This window comes from Rana temporaria, chromosome 7 (assembly GCF_905171775.1).
Source record: "Rana temporaria chromosome 7, aRanTem1.1, whole genome shotgun sequence".
Classification (NCBI taxonomy): Eukaryota; Metazoa; Chordata; class Amphibia; order Anura; family Ranidae; genus Rana; species Rana temporaria.
In genome coordinates, this window is record NC_053495.1 from 160302805 (window position 1) to 160324687 (window position 21883).

At 43.3% G+C, this 21883-nt stretch overlaps 1 protein-coding gene across 1 annotated transcript; it reads left to right on the top strand.

Annotated features, from left to right (window-relative positions):
• The first annotated feature begins 44 nt into the window (after positions 1-44).
• On the top strand, positions 45-20748 carry LOC120946225. Its single transcript, XM_040361048.1, has 8 exons — positions 45-189; positions 3146-3197; positions 8835-8901; positions 14165-14309; positions 15329-15476; positions 16757-16823; positions 16937-17090; positions 20678-20748. The coding sequence occupies exons 1-8, from the start codon at positions 105-107 to the stop codon at positions 20746-20748; spliced, it is 789 nt and encodes a 262-aa protein (XP_040216982.1). The 5' UTR covers positions 45-104.
• Positions 20749-21883: the final 1135 nt, after the last annotated feature.

Below are 21883 nucleotides of genomic sequence, written 5' to 3' on the forward strand. Positions count from 1 at the left end.
AATTCTGATATTACATTGTACTTATTTTCAAAAACCAGGAATCTCCAGCATGCTTGGCGGCAATTCATTCCGGTCTTCTTAACAATGGGGGTCGACATTTTATAATGGAAAAAAGCACAGTTGAAAGGAAATTCATTATGAGGAGACCTATCATAATGATGACTGAAAAGAAGCCGGACCCACCTGAAGGTGATTTTTTTTTATAACACTAGAGTATCAATACTTTCCTATGCTTTCAAACTAAATTCACATGGCCATTTTCAAAATTTTTGGGACAATTTTTTACTACAAGACAGGCCACTAGAGACAAATCGCTAGTGACAAGATTGCTAAAGAATGTAATTGTTTCCTCTGTAACCAGATGCAGAGAGATGTTCCTCTGTCACTGGCCTGCACACTACTATGGTGGTGATGGGAGTGACATCTCGCTACCCCAGCTACGGAGCCATTGGAGCAGTGGGACCTTCTGGTCAAAGTGAACCTGATAAGTCCACATTTCTCAACAGTTTACTGAAGGAAAGAAAATGAAATGCTATTTTTTTATTTTGTTTTAACTCAACTGTGCTTTGAATTAATATATTAGGGGTGAAATTTGTAAGCTGAAATAATGAGTTAATTTTAATTACACTTTTTAAATTAGCTATGTAAAATACTATGCAAATACTGACTTTCAGAAACTCAATATCTTGCATAAGAAATTCTGTGGAGACTGACAGTGCTGTGCATGTTGTTCACTGTGACCTTTCCATACTGGGACTTTGGTTCAGAGCAAGAAATATGTATGTTATCCCCAGATATGTATAACTTTATTCTAGGTCAATGCGATTTATAAATGGCATAGTTACATTTATATATGCACTATACATAAGGTAAAACTATGGGCACAACTTTTTTTTTTCATTTTGGATAGAGCAAGGGAGGGTTATAACCCCTGTCAGATTTTTTTTTCACCATCTTTGTCCCATTGCGAAGATTTACATTCACTTCCTGTCCCACAGCCAAACAGGAAGTGATAAGAAATCCCTGCATTTTAAAAGAAAAGTATGGGTTTCTTTTTTATTTCAGTTTCATACTTACCTAGGTGGGTGCAACATCGGTTTGATTTTGTATCGGTCCCCCGGCACCTCTGCACTGAAAACTGAGCAATCAAACACCGCCGATTGCTTGGTTTTCAGAGACCTGTGAGTAGAGAGCTGTGGACTGTCAGTCACAGCTCATCTCCCTCCGCACTCATTGGAGGGATGGGGCAGAGCAGGCTGTCCCAGGCTCTCAGCGGTTTGCTGAGTGGCTGAGACGGTGTCAGTCCAGGTACCTGGCGGATCCATACTTTATTGTCGTGATGATGCAGTGCCTGGACTGATATCTGTGATGTCAGCAGAGAGTGGACTTCAGACCGCTCTCTGCTGAAAAAAGGTCACAGGAGTGCAAAAGAAACGACACTCCTCTGATCCGAAGAGGAAGCCCAGCCAAATAAGCTTAGGCTGGACTTCTCCTTTAAGGGAATTCCTTGGGGATTCCTATGACCACCAGAACTAGTGTCCCCATTGGAAGATTTCCCCTCTATTACTTTTCTGGGGACAACCAAAAATGTGGGGTTTTCTTTTACTTTTACTTTCAATGATAATAGTAAATAGTGTTGCTCACGAATATTCGTATTGCGAATATTAGGCTCGAATATGGCATATTCGAGTATTCGCGATATATTTCGAATTTCGCGGTGAATATTCGCAATTCCGAATATTCGCATTTTTTCAATTTTATTTTTAAAACAGATCACATCCTATCGACGTCTAAAAGCATTGCTGGTATGATTAGAGACCCTGGGCCGAGTAGCTAAGCTAAGGCGATCCTTTTATGTTGCCGAATAAAAAAAAAAAAAAAAATTGCGAATTTTCGATAATGCGAATGCGAAAATGATTGCGAATTTTCGCTAACTGTGGTAGGAGAACTCTGATTGTCTCTGATGCAAAAATGAATATTTGTATGTTTGATATTATTTTTTTTTGTAAGAAGGAAAAAATTGCGCATACCTTAAAAAAAGGGGAGAATACAGCAGCAACTCAAAAATGTTATACAACATAAATTAATACAAGACAGAAAATGGAGTCGCTCTACAAGAATAAAAAATATGTCTAGTGACAAGACATGTGGGCAAATTATAAAATAAGCAAGCGCAAATAACTTGTGAAATACACAGTGAAACAAATATATAAAGAAATATAGTCCCAATAATAGAAAAATAATCTTTTATAAAAATGTCTTTGATATGTGAAGTGAAAAAAAGTCCAAAGCATGCAGCATGAACGTGTTCAATCTTCAAGGTGTTTGATTGACAAACGGCTGTGACAGATGGATGGAGTAAAGAATCACCACCAATGCAAAACACTTTTTATTTTCTATTGTAAAATATCAAGAATATTCTGAGCCAATCAGAGTGCTCCTTCCGCATTTGCCGAATATTCGCAATTATTTTGTATTGTAAAATTTTAAGAATATTCTGAGCCAATCAGAGTGCTCCTTCCGCATTTGCCGAATATTCGCAATTATTTTGTATTGTAAAATATCAAGAATATTCTGAGCCAATCAGAGTGCTCCTTCCGCATTTGCCGAATATTCGCAATTATTTTGTATTGTAAAATATCAAGAATATTCTGTGCCAATCAGAGTGCTCCTTCCGCATTTGCCGAATATTCGCAATTATTTTGTATTGTAAAATATCACGGATATTCTGAGCCAATCAGAGTGCTCCTAGCGCTGTTGTCGAAATTTCGCCATCAATATCGCATTCGCATTTTGCGAAATTTCGATAAAATATCACGAATATTCTGAGCCAATCAGAGTGCTCCTACCGCAGTTATCGAAAATTCGCAATTATTTTCGCATTCGCAATAGCGAAAATTCGCAATCATTTCATTTCGATAAAATATCACGAATATTCGAACTTAGCGAATATATCTCGAATATTCGACTATATATTCGAGATATATCGCGAAATCGAATATGGCGTATTCTGCTCAACACTAATAGTAAACAGGACAAATAGTGAGAGTGAATCTATTTTAGGGGGCACAGACAGCAAAAGAAACTAAACAAAAAGTTCTGCCTTTAGTTATAGTTTAACTGATTTTCTATTTCTCTTCTCCAGTTGAAGTTAAATGTGATACAACGATAAAAGATCTTCCTGATGGAGTCACAAGGTACGTAAGACAGCTCTCTGTGAATAAAATGCAGTTTGTTGATCTCCAAAACATTTTCATCAGTAAATTTATAGAGCCATCTAGAATGAATGCATATAACATTGAGGAGAAGTTTAGAGGGTTCATACTTATAAATGATTCCCCAGTAAAGAGCTTGGAAAGGATTTATCGTGAGAAAAGTATAGCGGCTGTCATTGGTCACCATTTTCTTGTGCAAATGTTGGATGCCTGGCTATAACTTTGTTCCACTGATTTTAAGTTTTTAAGTTGATGACCTGGATCATGTCTAGAGACCAGAAAAGGTGGTCACTCAAAGTAAAAACCTAGATAAATAGGTAATAAATGGGGAGGCAGAAGCAGTCTTTGCATCCTTTATTACAGAGACTTGAGTAATGAGAAAGGATTGTGTTGTATTTATGAAACACCTCATTGCTGGGGTTTGCAACCAGTAGATCACGATCTACCAGTAGCTCACGGACAGGTGACTGGTAGATCACGTTCTGGGCTTGCTGACTCGCCATTCCCAGAGCATCAAATAGAGTGCAATGCTAATGGAATACTTGTAAATAGGGATGAGCTTTATGTTCGAGTCGAACACGAGTTCGACTTGAACATTGGCTGTTCGCCCGTTCGGCGAACAGCGTACAATTTGCAAATTCGAAAAGCCGCGGAACACCGTTAAAAATCTATGGGAGAAATCAAAAGTGTTAATTTTAAAGGTTAATATGCAATTTATTGTCATAAAAAGTGTTTGGGGGATGAATCAATGTAAAAATAAGTTATAAAAACGGCCGTTGTTTTGGGAGCAGTGTTTTTAATAATGTTTAAAGTAAAACAATAAAAGTGAAATATTTCTTTAAATTTCGTACCTGGGTGTCTATAGTATGCCTGCAAAGTAGGGCATGTTTCCCGTGCTTAGAACTGTCCCTGCACAAAGTGTGATTTCTAAAGGAAAAAAAGTAATTTAAAACTACTCGCAGCTATAATGAATTGTCGGTCACTGAAAAAAAAGCGTGGGGGCCCTTCTGGTCTGGTATGAATATTAAGGGGAACCCCGTGACATTTTTTTTTTTTTTAAATGCCGTGGGGTTCCCCCAAAAATCCATACCAGACCCTTTAGGTCTGGTATGGATTTTAAGGGGAACCCCGGACCAAAATACAAAAAAAAATGCCGTGGGGTTCCCCCCAAAATCCATACCAGACCCTTAGGAAAAGAGGGGGGGGGAACGAGAGAGCGCCCCCCCTCTTGAATCGTACCAGGCCACATGCGCTCAACATGGGGAGGATGTCCCAATGTTGATGGGGACAAGGGCTTCATCCCCACAACCCTTGCCCAGTGGTTGTGGGGGTCTGCGGGCGGGGGGCTTATCGAAATCTGGAAGCCCCCTTTAACAAAGGGGAATTCCAGATCCCGGCCCCCCCTATGTGAATTGGTAACGGGTACATTGTACCCCTACCATTTCACAAAGAAAGTGTAAAAAATTGTAAAAAAACGACACAGATGGACAAGTCTTTTATTTAAAAATAAAAAATGTTTTAAATGAATTCCAGCGATGTAATCCCGTCTCTCAATGTCCAGCACGAGTTCCACCCAAAAATTGAACATTCCGCTTTTCGTAACACCCCCCCCCCCCTCCGGTGTTACATTTGGCACTTTTCAGGGGAGAGCATATACCTGTGTAATACAGGTATTTGCTCCCACTTCTGGGCATAGATACCCGCGGGTATTTACGCCACTTCCTTCATCCCCCCCTGTCTTCTGGGAGACACACAGGTCCCAGAAGACAGCAGAGACCAGTGGAATAGCGCAGTGCGAGTCGCGCATGTACAGTAGTGAACCAGGAAGTGAAGCCGCAAGGCTTCATTTCCTGATTCCCTTACTGAAGATGGTGGCGGCATCACACGAGAGCCGAGAGATAGATCAGCTTCGGATGCCCTGGACAGGTAAGTGTCCTTATTTTAAAAGTCAGCAGCTGCAGTATTAGTAGGATTTGGCGGACCTCCATTTTATGATGGTTTTTTTTCATGCCTGCCCCAACCGCACCCCCTTTATCTGCAGTAGCCAGGTGTGTACATATGTTACAGCAGAAGTTATATGTCCTGTCATGGTTGGTGGGTGTAGCATCTGCCAAGCCAGGTACCCTGCACCCTGAGGAATTATGTCAGCCCTCCCCACCTCCAAGCATGACCCATTCAAGTAAATGAGGCTGCTCTGCAAGTGCCCTGCAACCTTATGCAGTACAGCAAACAAGGGGTTAAAGCAGGCAGTGTTGTGTTGCTTTCTCAACATCTGCTTTAACCCCTTGGACCCCACAGCATGCAGTTGCGGAGTGCTTGCAGAGTGGCCCCATTTACTTGAATGGGTCGTGATTGGCAGGCGGTAGCACCTACGAAAAGCAACAGGGGGTTTTATTAATGCTGCGGCATGTGTACACCTTTGGCTGCTGCCTCAACCGCAGGGTTTTACCACCCCCCCCACAACTGTACATGTAAATGAGCCCTAAGGGTGCTGCTGCAGAATGCAACTAAGGGCTCATTCACAAGTACAGCAGGCACTGCTGCTCCTCTGAAAAGCGATCCAAGTGTGTTTGACAGGTGGTGAAGAGGCAACCTCCTCACCATCTAAATTTAAACCCATGTTTGCCATGCACTGCATGCAATTCGGACACAGTAGTATGGCAATTAGAGTTTTTTTTTTTTTTAAATCTAATCGAATTATGTTCACTGGTTTATTGCTTGCACTAGCATTTTACCCATTATGCTATGAAATGTGGTTTTACTTTAGTTATTTATTGTTATGGTCACATTTAGTGTATATTGAATTAATTGGGGCAGTGCTACCACATATTTATCATTTATTCTGTTGCGGATGTGGGAACACATTTGGTGATAGCAGCAGCCTTAAAAAAAATTATCACCAGTAGGTGGCAGCGTGCAACTATTTCATCTTTTCTTAATGAGAAAGGATTTCTGTTTAGGAAATGAACTGCTACAAAATTTATAGTTACATATAACAAGCATGGCTTTCTTCAATTTAGAGAGGTTACAATACAGCAGTAAATTGAGCAGGAAAAAAAAAGATCCCTCTTCAGCCAACTACATCAATTCCACCCTATAAGGATGGTCTTGTAACCTCTAGGGTTGTCCCGATACCGATACCAGTATCGGTATCGGGACCGATACCGAGTATTTGCGGGAGTACTCGTACTCCCGCAAATACCCCCGATACTAAAATAGAATACTTGTCCCCCCCCCCGCCGCCACCGCCGACGCAAACCCATCGCCACAAACCGCAAAGCCGCCGCCGTTAATCAGCGTGCGGGGAACAGCTTTCGTTTGAATAGCTGTATCCCCGCCGCATATAGACACTCCCCCTTGCGCGGGATTGGACGGATGATCTGTCCAATCCCGCGCAAGGGGGAGTGTCTATACGCGGCGGGGATACAGCTATTCAAACGAAAGCTGTTCCCCGCACGCTGATTAACGGCGGCACGTGCGGCATCATCCAGGTATGGGGGACATGGCTGGAATGTGGGTGACACAACTGGAATGTGGGGGACACGGCTGGAATGTGGGGGACACGGCTGGAATGTGGGGGACATGGCTGGAATGTGGGGGACATGGCTGGAATGTGGAGGACATGGCTGGAATGTGGGGGACATGGCTGGAATGTGGGGGACACGGCTGGAATGTGGGGGACATGGCTGGAATGTGGGGGACATGGCTGGAATGTGGGGGACATGGCTGGAATGTGGGGGACATGGCTGGAATGTGGGGGACATGGCTGGAATGTGGAGAACATGGCTGGAATGTGGAGGACATGGCTGGAATGTGGGGGACATGGCTGGAATGTGGGGGACATGGCTGGAATGTGGGGGACATGGCTGGAATGTGGAGGACATGGATGGAATGTGGAGGACATGGCTGGAATATGGAGGACATGGCTGGAATGTGGGGGACATGGCTGGAATGTGGGGGACATGGCTGGAATGTGGAGGACATGGCTGCATTATGTGGGGGACATGGCTGGAATGTGGAGTACATGGCTGCATTATGTGGGGGACATGGCTGGAATGTGGAGGACATGGCTGCATTATGTGGGGGGACATGGCTGGAATATGTGGGGGACATGGCTGGAATATGTGGGGGACATGGCTGCAATATGTGGGGGGACATGGCTGCATTTGGGGACACATTTAAAAAAAGTATCGGTATTCGGTATCGGCGAGTACATAAAAAAAGTATCGGTACTTGTACTCAGTCCTAAAAAAGTGGTATCGGGACAACCCTAGTAACCTCTTTTAGGTTGGTTAGGATCTTACCTAAAAAATGCAGCAAAAAATCTATCTGCAAATGTATCTGCAGTGCCATCCAATGATAACAAAATTGGATGGAGGCTTATTACCATTACTAGTAATATTACTTATTACGAATGGTAATAAGCCTCCATCCAATTTTGTTATCATGAAGAGTAAACTAAACATTGTAGTTGGAAAGCACTGTTCAAAGACTGTTAAAGGCTTTCAAATATAGATGAAATTTACTTTAATTGTGATCATTTGGCTTTGCCAACAAAGTCCTGTGATCGGTAGGTTAATCAACACATGGTAATTAAATGTTTTGTTAATAAACAAGGCCATGTGGTCAAATATGTGTATGATCACATTATTATTTTACACAACAAACCATTAGTCAACATGCCCATACTGACGTGTTATTGCTTAGCTTTGATAATCAATAAACCCACAGTTATTAGGTATTAAAGCTAGGAGTGCTACATGTTCCTAGTGTAGCACCTACCCCGATGTTATGATGGTGTCTACCAGAGGTGGGGAGGGCTGACATAATTCCTCAGGGTGCAGGGTACTGGGCATTGTGGGTTATGAACAAAAAAGAAAGTTGGGCGCAAGTCACTTTTATGCTTAAACAAGAGACAAGTTTATTTGTCAAACAGGAAAAATGTGGCAGAGAGGGGATAGGACACCCTTAGTAACAATCAGCAAATAGGCAGATTGGCAAACTCCTTCAACAACCTTGAACACCCGAATAGGCCTACGATCACCTGACTTCTTATCAATAAATAACTTTTCCCAGCATTTATAGCAGCAAATCTGATTGGCTGAGAAAATTATGTTTACCCATAACTTGAATGTGCTGTAGCTCATCATACTAATGTCAAAGGCAACAGTGCCACCTACTGACAAAAAGGAGAAGCCACAACTGAATAGAATTAGAACAGAAGTCATTTGACCCCTACAAATTTGAACACTACAAATTAGACAGGCTGGCTACCACCCAGCACAACTAAATTTATATGTAGTCCTATTTCTAGGACTATTTCTAGGACGAGGGTGCTACATTAGCTTTAAAGAGAACTTGTTTTTATTTATGCATCTTTCACCACATGGATAAATTCATGGCCATTTTCAACGCAACTTTAGCAAAAAAAACATGAACTTTATAGCAAAATCAAGTTCACCAAATCCCTGCTTTTAAATCAAATATATGAGCCACCAGCCTTCTAATTAGCATTTTAGAGAGAGTTAGATGTTACTTTCCATTAGCAGGAAATTGAGCACTCCTACATGAACTCTACAGTGTAATATGTTCCCACTAATATGTTTTCTTCTTATACAGGGTGGTATGTCCAGAGCACTGCAAAATGAAAAAAAAACAAGTGAGGAACACAGATGGATATGACAGTGTAAGTTGCAGATAAATCAAACTGAAAAGTAATTTAAAGGCTAAGTTCACCTTTTTTTTCTAAATGACAGCTTCCCTATATACCAATATATCCTTACAGAGTATGTAAACCCAACATTTACATTTCATATTCCTGAAATGTGCCTGCTTTAAAGAAGAAAAATATCCTGTTTGTTTTGTATTGCTTTTTGTGTGTTCCAGCCAGTCCCTCTGCTTTCCTATTAAAAACTGACCACACTAAGCAGGAGAACACGTGTTCAGTTCTCTAGCTGTGCTGGGAATTGAGTGTGCTCTCCTCCAATGATTAGACTTGTGCTGACACCCCCCCCCCCCCCATCCCCTGCACAGCCATTCACTAGAAAGACCAGCATGCTGCTGTTTTTCCTGCCCCAGCTCTTATGTAGCTGAGAACAGAGGGAATTCAGACAGGAATTACCTCCAGTGTCTCCTATAGAAAATTCCTCCATTACTTCCTGGTTTGTCCTGGTGTTTGGGGTGGGAAAACTCAGGAAGCATTTTGATAGCTGACCTCATTAACACCCACCCTGCACCTGCCCTCCCCCTCCAGGAGCTTGCTCCCACCCACCTCTATAATTTTAATGCTTTTCCAATGATGCATACATTGTCAATGAATAATGTTCTCCCTGATTACATCTGTATTACCCTGATTACATCTTAAGCCTGGGAGACATCTGCAGATCGATCTTTTTGTATTTTACCTTTATCCTACATAGATCATTCATTTGGCAGATTGTGCAGGAGCTGAGTGATCACATGACAGCCTATTTGGAGCAGAGCCATAGTACTGAAAACAGGACAAATGTGTCCCTGGAAGTCTGTAAAGCTCACCATATACTATACAATCTGATTGTACAATCCTTTAGATCCTCCATCAGCTATGTAGTGCTAGTGCCTGCCTGACTGGATACAGTGATTGGATAGATAGATGTTTCCTCCTATTATATAGTTTTGGTAAATCTAAAGAAGATTGTACAGCGATTGAGCAATCAGATTGTATAGTGTATGGCCACCTTTATATACCAAAAACAAACTAGTTAACTATTTGTGTTTTCGGTGCCAATAATTGTTAACAGCACCCCAAATGCAGAAGCACACACACATTTTGCAGAGTGCAAAAAGGCACAAAAATGCATTGTAAAAAATGTGCAACATGCCACAATACCCAATGAGCTACTTTTCTGCATTGTCACACACAGGGCAGCCCCATGAATGCCACGGGAAAACACACAGAAAAATGTGTGCTCCCACTACGCTGTGTAAATGGGCCTGAAAGTGAAATTGGTGTGTTTATACACTTTCCCTCCCTAAACTAGAGCTGGATTACAAGAACTTCCATGTACTTGTATGAAGCTGGCCATACACTATGCAATCTGATTGTACAATCTCTGTACAATTTATGTTAGGTTTACCAAAACTATGCAATAGCAGAACCCACCTGAACAATCCATTTAATTTGTATCAAATCTGACAGGCCCCTTACACTACATAGCTGATGGCAAATCTAAAGGTGATTGTACAATCAGATTGTACTGTGAATGGCATAGCTCCCAACTGTCCCTGATTTCGAGGGACTGTCCCTGAATTGGAGCAATGTCCCTCTGTCCCTCTCTCCCCTTCATTTGTTCCTCATTTTGGTCTGATCTATATAGTTGTAAATGAAATGCACTTTTTATCTTTTAAAAAGTGATTCAAAGTGCTAAACCTTTCATCCAATTTCTAAATTGCTGCATTTGTAAATGTTAAAAGCCAATATAATGGAATAGTAGTGGTAAAAAAAAACACTTGTGAAAATAATTAAAGGGTCACTAAAGGAATTTTTTTTGTAGCTAAATAGCTTCCTTTACCTTACTGCAGTCCTGGTTTCATGTCCTCATTGTTCGTTTTTGCTCTGATGTTGCTGTAATTCCTCTCTGTTCTGGACCCTTCCTGGTTGTCTGTTTCATGATCACCACAGTACTGGGAGATTTCTCACTGTGGTGACTAATCAAGGAGGTGTGATTACTGTGTGTCAGCACCAATCCGGTTTCGTTTTACAAAACCTTCACTGCCCTCTATTGGCTCTCTGGCTTTGTACATCAGAGAACCAGGAAACAACAGCAAAAACAAAACTAAACTGTAGGTACATTATATGATTGTTTTTTATCTATTTTGAATCATTTTTAAAAAGAATCAGTTAACTATTATGTCTCTATACCCTGTAAACCAGGGGTCTCAAAGTACCGGCCCGCGGGCCGCCGGTTTTAAATGGCCTGCAGGCATTGCGGGTGCCGCGTAAGTGTAGATCGAGGTGCATGAAGAGTAGCGCAGGAAGCGTCTGTCATAAGTTCACTTGTCTCTCATGTCACACTGCTACTCCCCGGCGGCCCCTCCTCTCTTCTCGTCCATCCCCATTTGCTTGTGACATCATCTGAGATGGACGAGAAGAGAGGGGGGCTGCCGGGGGGGAGGAGCAGCGTGACATGAGAGACAAGTGAACTTATGACATACGCTTCCTGCGCTACTCTGCCTTTGAAGAAAACAACAAGTAAATGCTGACCTGTGCCCTGGTGTGCTCTCATGTGCCCTGGTGTGCTCTCATGTGCCCTGATGTGCTCTCATGTGCCCTGATGTGCTCTCATGTGCCCTGATTGTGCCCTGATGTGCTCTCATGTACCCTGATGTGCTCTCATGTGCCCTGATGTGCTCTCATGTGCCCTGATGTGCTCTCATGTGCCCTGATTGTGCCCTGATGTGCTCTCATGTGACCTGATGTGCTCTCATGTGCCCTGATTGTGCCCTGATGTGCTCTCATGTGACCTGATGTGCTCTCATGTGCCCTGATGTGCTCTCATGTGCCCTGATGTGCTCTCATGTGCCCTGATTGTGCCCTGATGTGCTCTCATGTGCCCTGATTGTGCCCTGATGTGCTCTCATGTGCCCAGATGTGCTTTCATGTGCCCTGATTGTGCCCTGATGTGCTCTCATGTGCCCTGATTGTGCCCTGATGTGCTCTCATGTTCCCTGATGTGCCCTCATGTGCTCTCATGTGCCCTGATGTGCTTTCATGTGCCCTGATGTGCTTTCATGTGCCCTGATTGTGCCCTAATGTGCTCTCATGTGCCCTGATGTGCTTTCATGTGCCCTGATTGTGCCCTGATGTGCTCTCATGTGCCCTGATGTGCTCTCATGTGCCCTGATGTGCCCTCATGTGCCCTGATGTGCTCTCATGTGCTCTCATGTGCCCTGATGTGCTCTCATGTGCCCTGATGTGCTCCCATGTGCCCTGATGTGCTCCCATGTGCCCTGATGTGCTCTCATGTGCCCTCATGTGCTCTCGTGTGCCCTGGTGTGCCCTGATTGTGCTCTCATGTGCCCTGATGTGCTCTCATGTGCCCTGATTGTACCCTCATGTGCCCCAATGTGCCATGTGCCATGTGCCCCATGTACCCTCATGTACCCTGATGATCTGGGCTCTGTACATCAGGGTACCCTGTACCCTGATGTGCCATGTGCCATGTCCTGATGTGCTGTGCCCCATGTGCCCTGATGTGCTCTCATGTGCCCCACGTTCCCTGGTTGTGCCCCATGAGCCCTAATTGTGCCCTGGTGTGCTTGTATGTGCCCCATGTGCCCTGATATGCCCCATGTGCTCTGATTGTGCCCTAATATGCCCCATGTGCCCTGATGTGCTCTGATTGTGCCCCATGTACCCTGATGTGGCCCATGTACCCTGATGTGCCACATGCACCATGTACCCTGATGTGCCCCATGTACCCTGATGTGCTGGGCTTTGTACCCTGGTGTGCTGTTTCATGTGCCCTGTACCCTGATGTGCCATGTGCCCTGTCCTGATGTGCTGTGCCCTGATGTGCCATGTCCTGCACTGTGCCCTGTCCTGATATGCCCTGTCCTGATGTGCCGTGCACCCTGATGTGGCCTGTTGTGCTGTACCCCTATGTGCTGTGCTCTGATGTGCTGGGCTTTGTACCCTGATGTGCTGGGCTTTGTACCCTGATGTGCACTGTGCACTCATGTGTGCTGTTCCATGTGCCCTGATGTGCTGTACCCTGATGGTGAGTGGTCAGTGTGTAGTGTAGTGGTCAGTGTGCAGTGTAGTGGTCAGGGTTAATAATGCGTTCGCTGACACCAGTACTGTTTTTGAAGTTTGAAAGTTTGCATGCGGCCCCCCATGGGATATGGAAACTTGTCTTGTGGCCCTCAGGTAATTTGAGTTTGAGACCCCTGCTGTATACAGTCATTTCAGCAAAAAAAAATTCATTTAGTGACCCTTTAACCTTTTTTGGTTAATTCTCCTTTAAGGGGGTGTGGCAGGGGGCGTGTCCTATGCCTTCATACATTTGCTAGTGGGTGTAGAGCCCTATTTTTGTGCTCTCCCCTGGGGATTACCTTGAACCTGTCCAGTCTAATAATAGTTACTACTTGGGGGATCCGTATTGTAAATCCCGTCTTATTGATATTTTGAATTATCACTTTGACGTCCTATATTTGGGCTTGTCGGCTGAAAATAAAGACATTCTTATTATATCCATTTTCTCCATTTGTGACTTTTGTAGTCATATACACCGACTATTTGGAGATTACAGTTGGTCTCCCCGTTTTTGCTTCGCCTTGAAATGCACCTTCTTTGCGTGGCTCGTTTTCCCCTCTATTGGATGTCTGGTTTGGCCACATGCTAACCAATAAACTAATTTGTAAGAGTGAGATCCCTTTCTTACCTCTACAACTACTGTTTTCCTGAAATTGCGTCCTGAAGAAGCCCTCAAGGCGAAACGCATTGATGCATTCGGGTTCTCACCATTTATATGTACACATATGTATGATTTTTAATTCTTGTACAGTCCTTGTATGTGTATGGTCATCCTAAAGGAAAAATTAGGAAAGTGTGTGGAAATAAAAGAGATGTGGTATAGTAGAGAGGTGTAATCCACAGAGGTAAAACACACCCTATTCTGTGATGCAGTAAGGCAGTACATGATGGGATATAACATTTCTGGGAAGGTCACACGATGCTACAGGAAGTGGTGGGCTCAGAATAGATTTCTTTTTAATTTTGAACTACGGTAAGAGGTGAAGATTCAGAGCTTCCATTGATCCAGTAAATGAGAGATAAGCAGAAAAGACATTAGAAAAAGGCTTCTATTTATTGTGAAAAATTAAAAGCTGAACATAGCCTTTAAATGTTCATAAATCATTTGTAAAATGTAATTTTAATTTCTATTCTGTTCCTATTTTTAATAAAACAGGAAACCCCAGTTTGCTTGGCAGCATTTAATTTTGGCATTCTTCCGAAAGGAGTTCGAAAGTTTATATTAGAGAAAAAAACAGGTCAAGACAAATTTCTTGTAAGAAAACCTCCTAAAGAAATTGCTGAAGAGAAGCTACAGGAAGGTGATTATTTATAACACTACAGGAGTATCAGTGATATCCTATTCTTTAGGGGCCAGTTTACAAAGCACATTCCTGTTATTTTTTTCTTGTGATCTGGGTGCAGTCTGATTTCAGCCCATTCATTTGAATCGGCTGAAATCACGCTGAACCGCACCAAAGTAATGCATGCACTACTTTACAAAAACTGGATCGCATGGTACTACTGTAACATGTGCAGTGGCGTCACTAGGGTTGGTGTCACCTGGTGTGGTAAAACATGGTGTCACCTCCCCCTCCGCCAAGTATAGCCCCCCCTCAGTTCAGTCCCCCCCTCTCCACTAAGTTTAGACCCCCCTCCCTCAGTACAGACCCTTCTCTGCCAAGTATAGCCCCCCTCAGTACAGACCATCCTCTCTACCAAGTATAGACCCCCCTCCCACAGTAAAGACCCCCCTCAGCCAATAAGCATAGCCCCCCCCCCCCCCATGCCTCAGTACAGACCCCCCTCCCCAATATATATAGAACCCCAGTCCCTCTGTAGAGACTCCCCTGTCCACTAAATATAGACCCCCCTCAGTGCAGATATCCCTCTCCACTAGGTACAGACTCCCCCCAGTACAGATTCCCCCTCTACTAAGCATAGACCCCCTTTCCTCAGTACACACACCCCTCTCCACTTGTGCTAATAGGGAGGTGGGGGTCCATTATGTGCTAGGGGGGCATTTTGAAAGAGGAGAGGACTAGTAGTGCTAGTAGGGAGGTGTGGGGGTTAGATATGTGTCGGGGGCACTTTGGGGGGTGAGAGGGCTTATGCTCTTGTGGGGGGGCCAGATTTCCAATCCAACCCCCACTTCTAGCATAGGTCCTTTCCCCTCCCAAAGCGCCCCTCAGCACATATCCTCTTAACCCCTTAAATTATATGTCCTCCCTATATGTGTGTGACTTTATTCTAGGTCAGTATATCTATGTATAAGCATAAGCCTATTTACCCATTTGTACACCCTTCTGTTCTTAACTGATTTACTATTTTGCTCCTCCAGTTGAAGTGGACTGCACTACAACAGTAATGGAGATTCCTGAAGGAATTGTGAAGTACGTAAGACAGTCCTCTGTGAATGAAATGCAGTTTGCTGATATTCAAAACATTTCTGTCACTATATTAATGGAAGGATGTAGCATGAAAGTACAGTAACATTGAGAAAGAGGGTAGAGGGTTTATATCTCTCAGTCTGTACATAAATAACTTGGAATCCCCAGTAAAGAACTTGGAAGGAGTTTCTTAACCACTTTCAGATAGAGCTTTATTTTGGTGGTATTTAATCACCACTGGGTTTTTTATTTTTTGCCAAACAAATGATAAATGTGAAAAAAAAAAAAAAGTTTTCTTGGTTTCTGCCATACAATTTCGAAAATAAGTAATTTTTCTTCTTCACTGATGTGCACTGATGAGGCTGCACTGATGGGCACTGATGAGGCTGCACTAATGATGCAGCACTGATGGGCACTAATAAGGCTGCACTGATGGGCACTAATATGCTGCACTGATTGGCACTAAGGCTGCATTCAACGCTAGAGGGGAAAAAATACATTATTCTCTATGGAGATGGTTCACATCTCCACTCCAAAACGCCTGACGCCGAACGCCTGAAGCCCAAACAAGTTCTGGACCCTTTTTTGTCGCTCGAATTTGGGCGTTTGGGCGTTTTACATTGGTGACCCTAGATCTGTAAAAAATCGCGGTAAAAAACGCTGCGTTTTGTCACGGCAAATCGCGGTAAAAAAAACCCCGCAAAACGCTATGCTCAGGTGTGAATGCAGCCTAAGGCTGTATTGATAAGGAGGCACTAAAAGGCGGCACTGATATGCTGCACGGATGGGCACTGATATGTTGCAACGATAGACACTGATAGGTTGCACTGATGGACACTAATATGCTGCACTAATGGGCACTGATGGGGCTGCACTGCTTATCAGTGTAAATATCCCCTGTATCTAGAAATCTGGTTATCTGCTTCACTTTCCACAGACACTGACAGCACTTAGGAGAGGATAACCGGCATTTGTTTAAATGTGATCCGCTGTGATTGGACACAGCTAATCACATCATAATTCTTCAGCTCTGTGACACGATCGCGGGACAGGGGCACGCGCGCCCGCACAGTGGCAAATTCAAAGCAACGTACAGGTACTTTGCTTTGCGCAGCGGTGCCATCATTCTTCCGACGTATATCTACAGGCGGCATTCGGCAAGCGAATAAGGAACATCTAATTTGTCCATTAGTGCTTCATTTGAAGCTCGACCTCTAATATCCTGGCTAATGCATTTCGAGGCAGCGCCTCTTCCTGAAAGTCTTCTCCTGATGGAGAGGTAGATTTCTGGCAGCAGAAGATGGAGCACTCCTATATGAACTCCATCAAGTACTATAAACCGAGATGAGACCCTATTAACCTGTTTTCTTCTCTTACAGGGTAATATGTCCAAAACAGTGCAAAATGGAAGAAGGCATCGTGCAGAACACAGATGGATATGGAAGGGTAAGTTGCAGATCAATCATGCTGAAAACTAAGCATGTATTATCAGTGAGCAAAACATAATTTACAAAATGCATTTCTAATTTTACTTTGTCCCTTAAAAAATAAATAAACAGGAAACTCCAGTATGCTTGGCAGCATCTCAGCAGGGTATTCTTCGCAATGGAGCTCAATCTTTTATATTACAAAGAAAATCAGGTCAAAAGAAATTTGTGGTAAGGAAGCCTATTGAAGAAATACCTGAACAGAAGCCAAAGAAGCTACCAGAAGGTGATTATTTATTACCATATCAGGGGGTATCAGTGGTTTCCTATTCTTCAAAACATAGTACACATACACATTCTCTCATTTTATGGGATAATAAAAAGTTTTGCTCAGCCTAATGAGCATATTTTTTAACTATCCCAGGAACAATAGGTCTAATGATATCCTAAATGTCATTTGATGTTTTATTTATTTTTTATTGGTTAACTAGATGGACTTTTTCACCCAGACAAACAGTGGGCCTGATCCACAAAAGGGATACGCCGGCTATCCACAGAATCAGTTTCTCATAGATAGGCAGAAGATTCGACATGTGTAAGGGACTTACACTGTCGGATCTTAGGATGCAGTACCGCAGCCGCCGCTGGGGGCATTTCTCATCGAAATCCAGCGTCGGGTATGCAAATTAGCACTTACGGAGATCCACGAAGCTTTTAAGCTTCGTTTTTTCTCCGTAAGTATTAGTTTGCCGTCGCAAAATTAGGGCTGCTTTTACAAAGTGTAAAGTTAGCACACCATGTAAAAGTAGACCCTTCTTTCCCGCGACGCTGTCAATTTTTTTTTTTTAATTTTTTTTTTCCGCCGCATCTCTTTTTTTTCCCGACGCAACTTTTTTTACCCGGCGCGATTCCCAAAACTCGGTGTAACGTAATTTCACGCAATGCACGTCGGGAAAATCACGTCGGGAGCATGCGCAGTACGTCCGGCGCGGGAGCGCGCCTAATTTAAATGGGACTCGCCCCATTAGATTAGGAACGCCTTGCGCCGGACGGATTTAAGTTACACCGCTCAAAATTTCTAGGTAAGTGCTTTGTGGATCGGGCACTTAGGTAGAGACTTTGCGGCGGTGTAACTTAAATGCCAAAAGTTAAGTTACGGCCGTTTTTTGTGGATCAGGCCCTATGTAACTATGTCACATTAATACATTTTCTGACAGACAATACATTAACATCCTCCAGTTACATACTCTTTCCTCTAATTTTGAGTTGTAGCAGTTGCTCAGTGTGCCTAACTATGGCTATGCAGATTAATAGGCACCAGAGTTTTACCCAGTGCACTCTGTGGTCTAACATTCCCAGTCAGATATGCCCCACTTTCTCTGCACTCACATTTTGTGGGGACACTTGTTATGAGGTTTCAGGCCATTGCTGATCTATGCCTGCATCAAATACTAAAATTAGTAGAGAGCACATGCACCCCCTGGCATTACCACACAGCCCCTGGGTCATGAGTGTTCTGCCTTGCCTTGTTCATGCTGCATGTCTGACTGCTTGCAGAATATAAAGACTACCTCTAGTGCACCAACATTCATCTAAAGGAACCCAACGTTAGCCGGCAAAAGACTTAAAGCCTGCCTCTTTTACTAAGTTCAATAGTCTCCCTCCCCTTTTCTTTACATTGTTTATGCTGTTTATCACTAATTGGGTTAACCCAAACAGTCTTGGCCTAGCACAGCCACCATTAGGACATGTAGACAGTATAGCTCTGGTATTGTTATATAAGATCTAACCACTGCCTATTGGTATTCTGGGTGGCACTGCTAAAGTTTATACAGATTTTCGGCTATTACTCCATTTATGCCCCACCCTCTCTCTCTCTCTTTTGCGAACTACCCAGTGTGTTGGATTGTGCAACCATAACTGTTGTTGGTATATACAGTACTTGCCTTATTAACCACCTTTTTAAATAATTATATATATGTTTACTTTTACACATAGTCTTTGTGCCTCAATCAAGATAGCCTTAGTAATGAGTGTTAAGATATTTTTTTGTGCTTCTTGCTCTTTTCCTCTATCAAACTGGTGTGTCCGGAGGACTGAAGTTTTTAAAAGGTTGTGGCAGAGAACAGAGGACCAATCTTAACCAATGGTTCCTTTGGGGGTAGTGCTCAAGATATTTTAGGATATTTTCAATAAATAATCAGGTAAAAATCATAACATTAGGGTTAGTACTTTTACATGCAGACAGCTGGCACAAATTAATATGTTCTCCCCATATAATACTACTTTATTTTAATATAACTAAAGGCAATTTTTTGTTTGTTTTGGATAGAGTGGAGATGGATTAGAACGCCCTTGTTAGGGAGATGTACCCCATCTGTGTGTCCTGTTTGCCATTATCATTTAAAGTGAAAGTAAAAGAAAATACCAAACTTTGGGTTGTTCCAAGCAAAGTAATAGGCCCCGTACACACGACCAGTTTCCTCGGCAGAATTCAGCTTCCGACCGAGTTTCTGGCTGAATTCTGCCGAGGAAACTGGCCGTGTGTACACTTTCGGCCGAGGAAGCCGACGAGGACCTCGGCGAGGAAATAGAGAACATGTTCTCTATTTCCTCGTTGTTCTATGGGAGCTCTCCTCCCGCCGAGGTCCTCGGCGGCTTCAGGGCTGAACTGGCCGAGGAACTCGACGTGTTTGGCACGTCGAGTTCCTCGGCCGTGTGTACGAGGCCATAGAGGGAAAATCTTCCAATGAGGACACTATTTCTATTGACCTTGGGGGGCCCAAGGGATTGCCTTAATTTGCAGACATTTTCTCTCACTTCATGTTTTGGCTATCGGACAGTAAGTGAAGGTAAATCTCCCCAATTGAACAAAGCTGGCAAAAAAAACCTGACAGTGGCTATAACCCTCACTTACTCTATTCAAAATTAAAAAAAAAAATGTTTGCCTTTAGTTCTACTTATCTACCTCCCACCCAGCCTATAGTCAAATGGCAGCCGAACAGGAGCACTGTTATGTTAAGTTCCTCTAGTTGAGCCCTCCTGAGCGTACTGCGGCTCGATCTGTCACCCGCTGTGTGATTATTTTTTTTAAAGTGTATTTTGTGTGTGTACTCGAGAGAGGAGCCGGACTGCAGGAGTTGGGAGTAGGCAGGCCTCCCCCAGAGGCAATCTGCCACTTTTCTCCATGCCCCGGGTGGCAATGGCAGGTGTGTGAGGGGATCCTCCCACACAGCCCGCCCTACCTGCTCCGCTTTGAAGCCCAATGGGGCAGAGGGACTCCCTATAAGGGAGTGAGAGGATTTGCCCGCTCAACCAGCCCCGTTAGTCCTTCGCCTCTCTTTTTTAGAGACCGCGTGGTCAAAGTGAGTGCATGTTAACCCAATTTCGAGTGCGTGTAAGTGTGGTGGTTTTTGTGGGAGGGGGGTGGGCGTACTAAGCGCAGGCTTACCTCGCATAGCACACCCACCGGGAGCCTGGGCTGAGACCACCAAACTCAATTCACATCTAGCCGAGACCGGGATCCGAACCCCTAGCTGCAGAGGTGAATGGCTTGTCAGCGCAGTGCCAATCGCGTTGAGCCACCGCAGCTCCCGCACCCACTGTGTGATGACAGATCATTGTACCAGGCCCGATACCATCTGATTGCTGTGACCAATCATAGCGATCACATGTCAGATGTATGGCTTTCATACATAGCCATTCATTGATTGGTCACAGTGATTACATAGTACAGACAGGGCCAATCACAATGCACATGTACCATGTGAATAGCCTTTTACCTTTAGTAAATAAACCCCATAGACTCCAGGGAGAGAGACATAATCTTGTTCATGTACAAAGCATTAGTAAAACCTTATCTGGAATTTGCAGTTCCATTTTGGGCACCAGTTCACAGAAAATACATTGCAAAACCAGAAGAGAATGCAGAGAAGGGCAACTAAAATGATATGAAGTTTCAAAGAAACCAAACTAAAGTGAACGTATTCTTTCTTGAGAAATGGTATTTAAGGGGGATATGATTACTATGTGAGGTGGGGTTCACTGCTCCAGGGAAATACCAAGTGCAATTGTGGATAAGTCCAGGTGGATGTGGGTGCTGGCAATGCACTAGGCAATGGAAAGTAGCAAAGGACGGATGGACGGCCGCACTGTGTATTTGCGGTGTTTGCTCATGTTCCTTCAATAAAGACAAGAGTTCTTTGGTGTGCGGCCGTCCATCCGTCCTTTGCTACTTTCCATGATTACTATGTACTGTAAATATACCTAAATATTTCAAATAGTAATCTTGGTAAAAAGCTGTTTACTCTAATGCCCCGTACACACGACCTTTTTTCATGACGAGAAAAATTACATTTTTAAATTGGTTGTTAAAAACGGTCGTGTGTAGGCTCCAGAGCATTTTTCTCGACGAGAAAAATGCCCATTAAAAATGTATAACCTGCTCTATTTTTTCTCATCCTGAAAAATGGTTGTGTGTTGGCTTTAACGACTGGAAAAAAACGTGCATGCTCAGAAGCAAGTTATGAGAAGGGAAATTTGCATAATCAGCCCAAAGGGTGGCGCCATTGGAATGGAACTTCCCCTTTATAGTGCCGTCGTACGTGTTGTACATCACCACGCTTTGATCAAGCAATTTTTTTATCACGATCGTGTGTATGCAAGGCAGACTTGAGAGGAATCTCGTCGAGAAAAACGTTGTTTTGTTCCATGACATGAAAAACGGTCATGTGTACGTGGCATAAGGTCATTACAAAGGACAAGAGGGTACTCCGGATGTCTGGAAGAAAATACGTTTAACCTCCGCACACAGAAAGGCTTCTTCTATCCAGCTCTTCTGATTGTTAAAAAAAAAAGCTGCATGTATTTCTAAACATAAAGAATATAACCGGTTATTAATATTTATAGTGATAGTGATTAATGTTGATCCAGGAAATATTTGATTACCATAGGCGATCAGGAATATTTTCCCCCTGTTTCCCAGGAGCAAATTGGACCATGCCGTAAAAAAATAAGACTTTTTTTTTTACACTTCTCTGGGACTACTGTAGGTTTAGGGTTTTATATATGCAGGGGTTT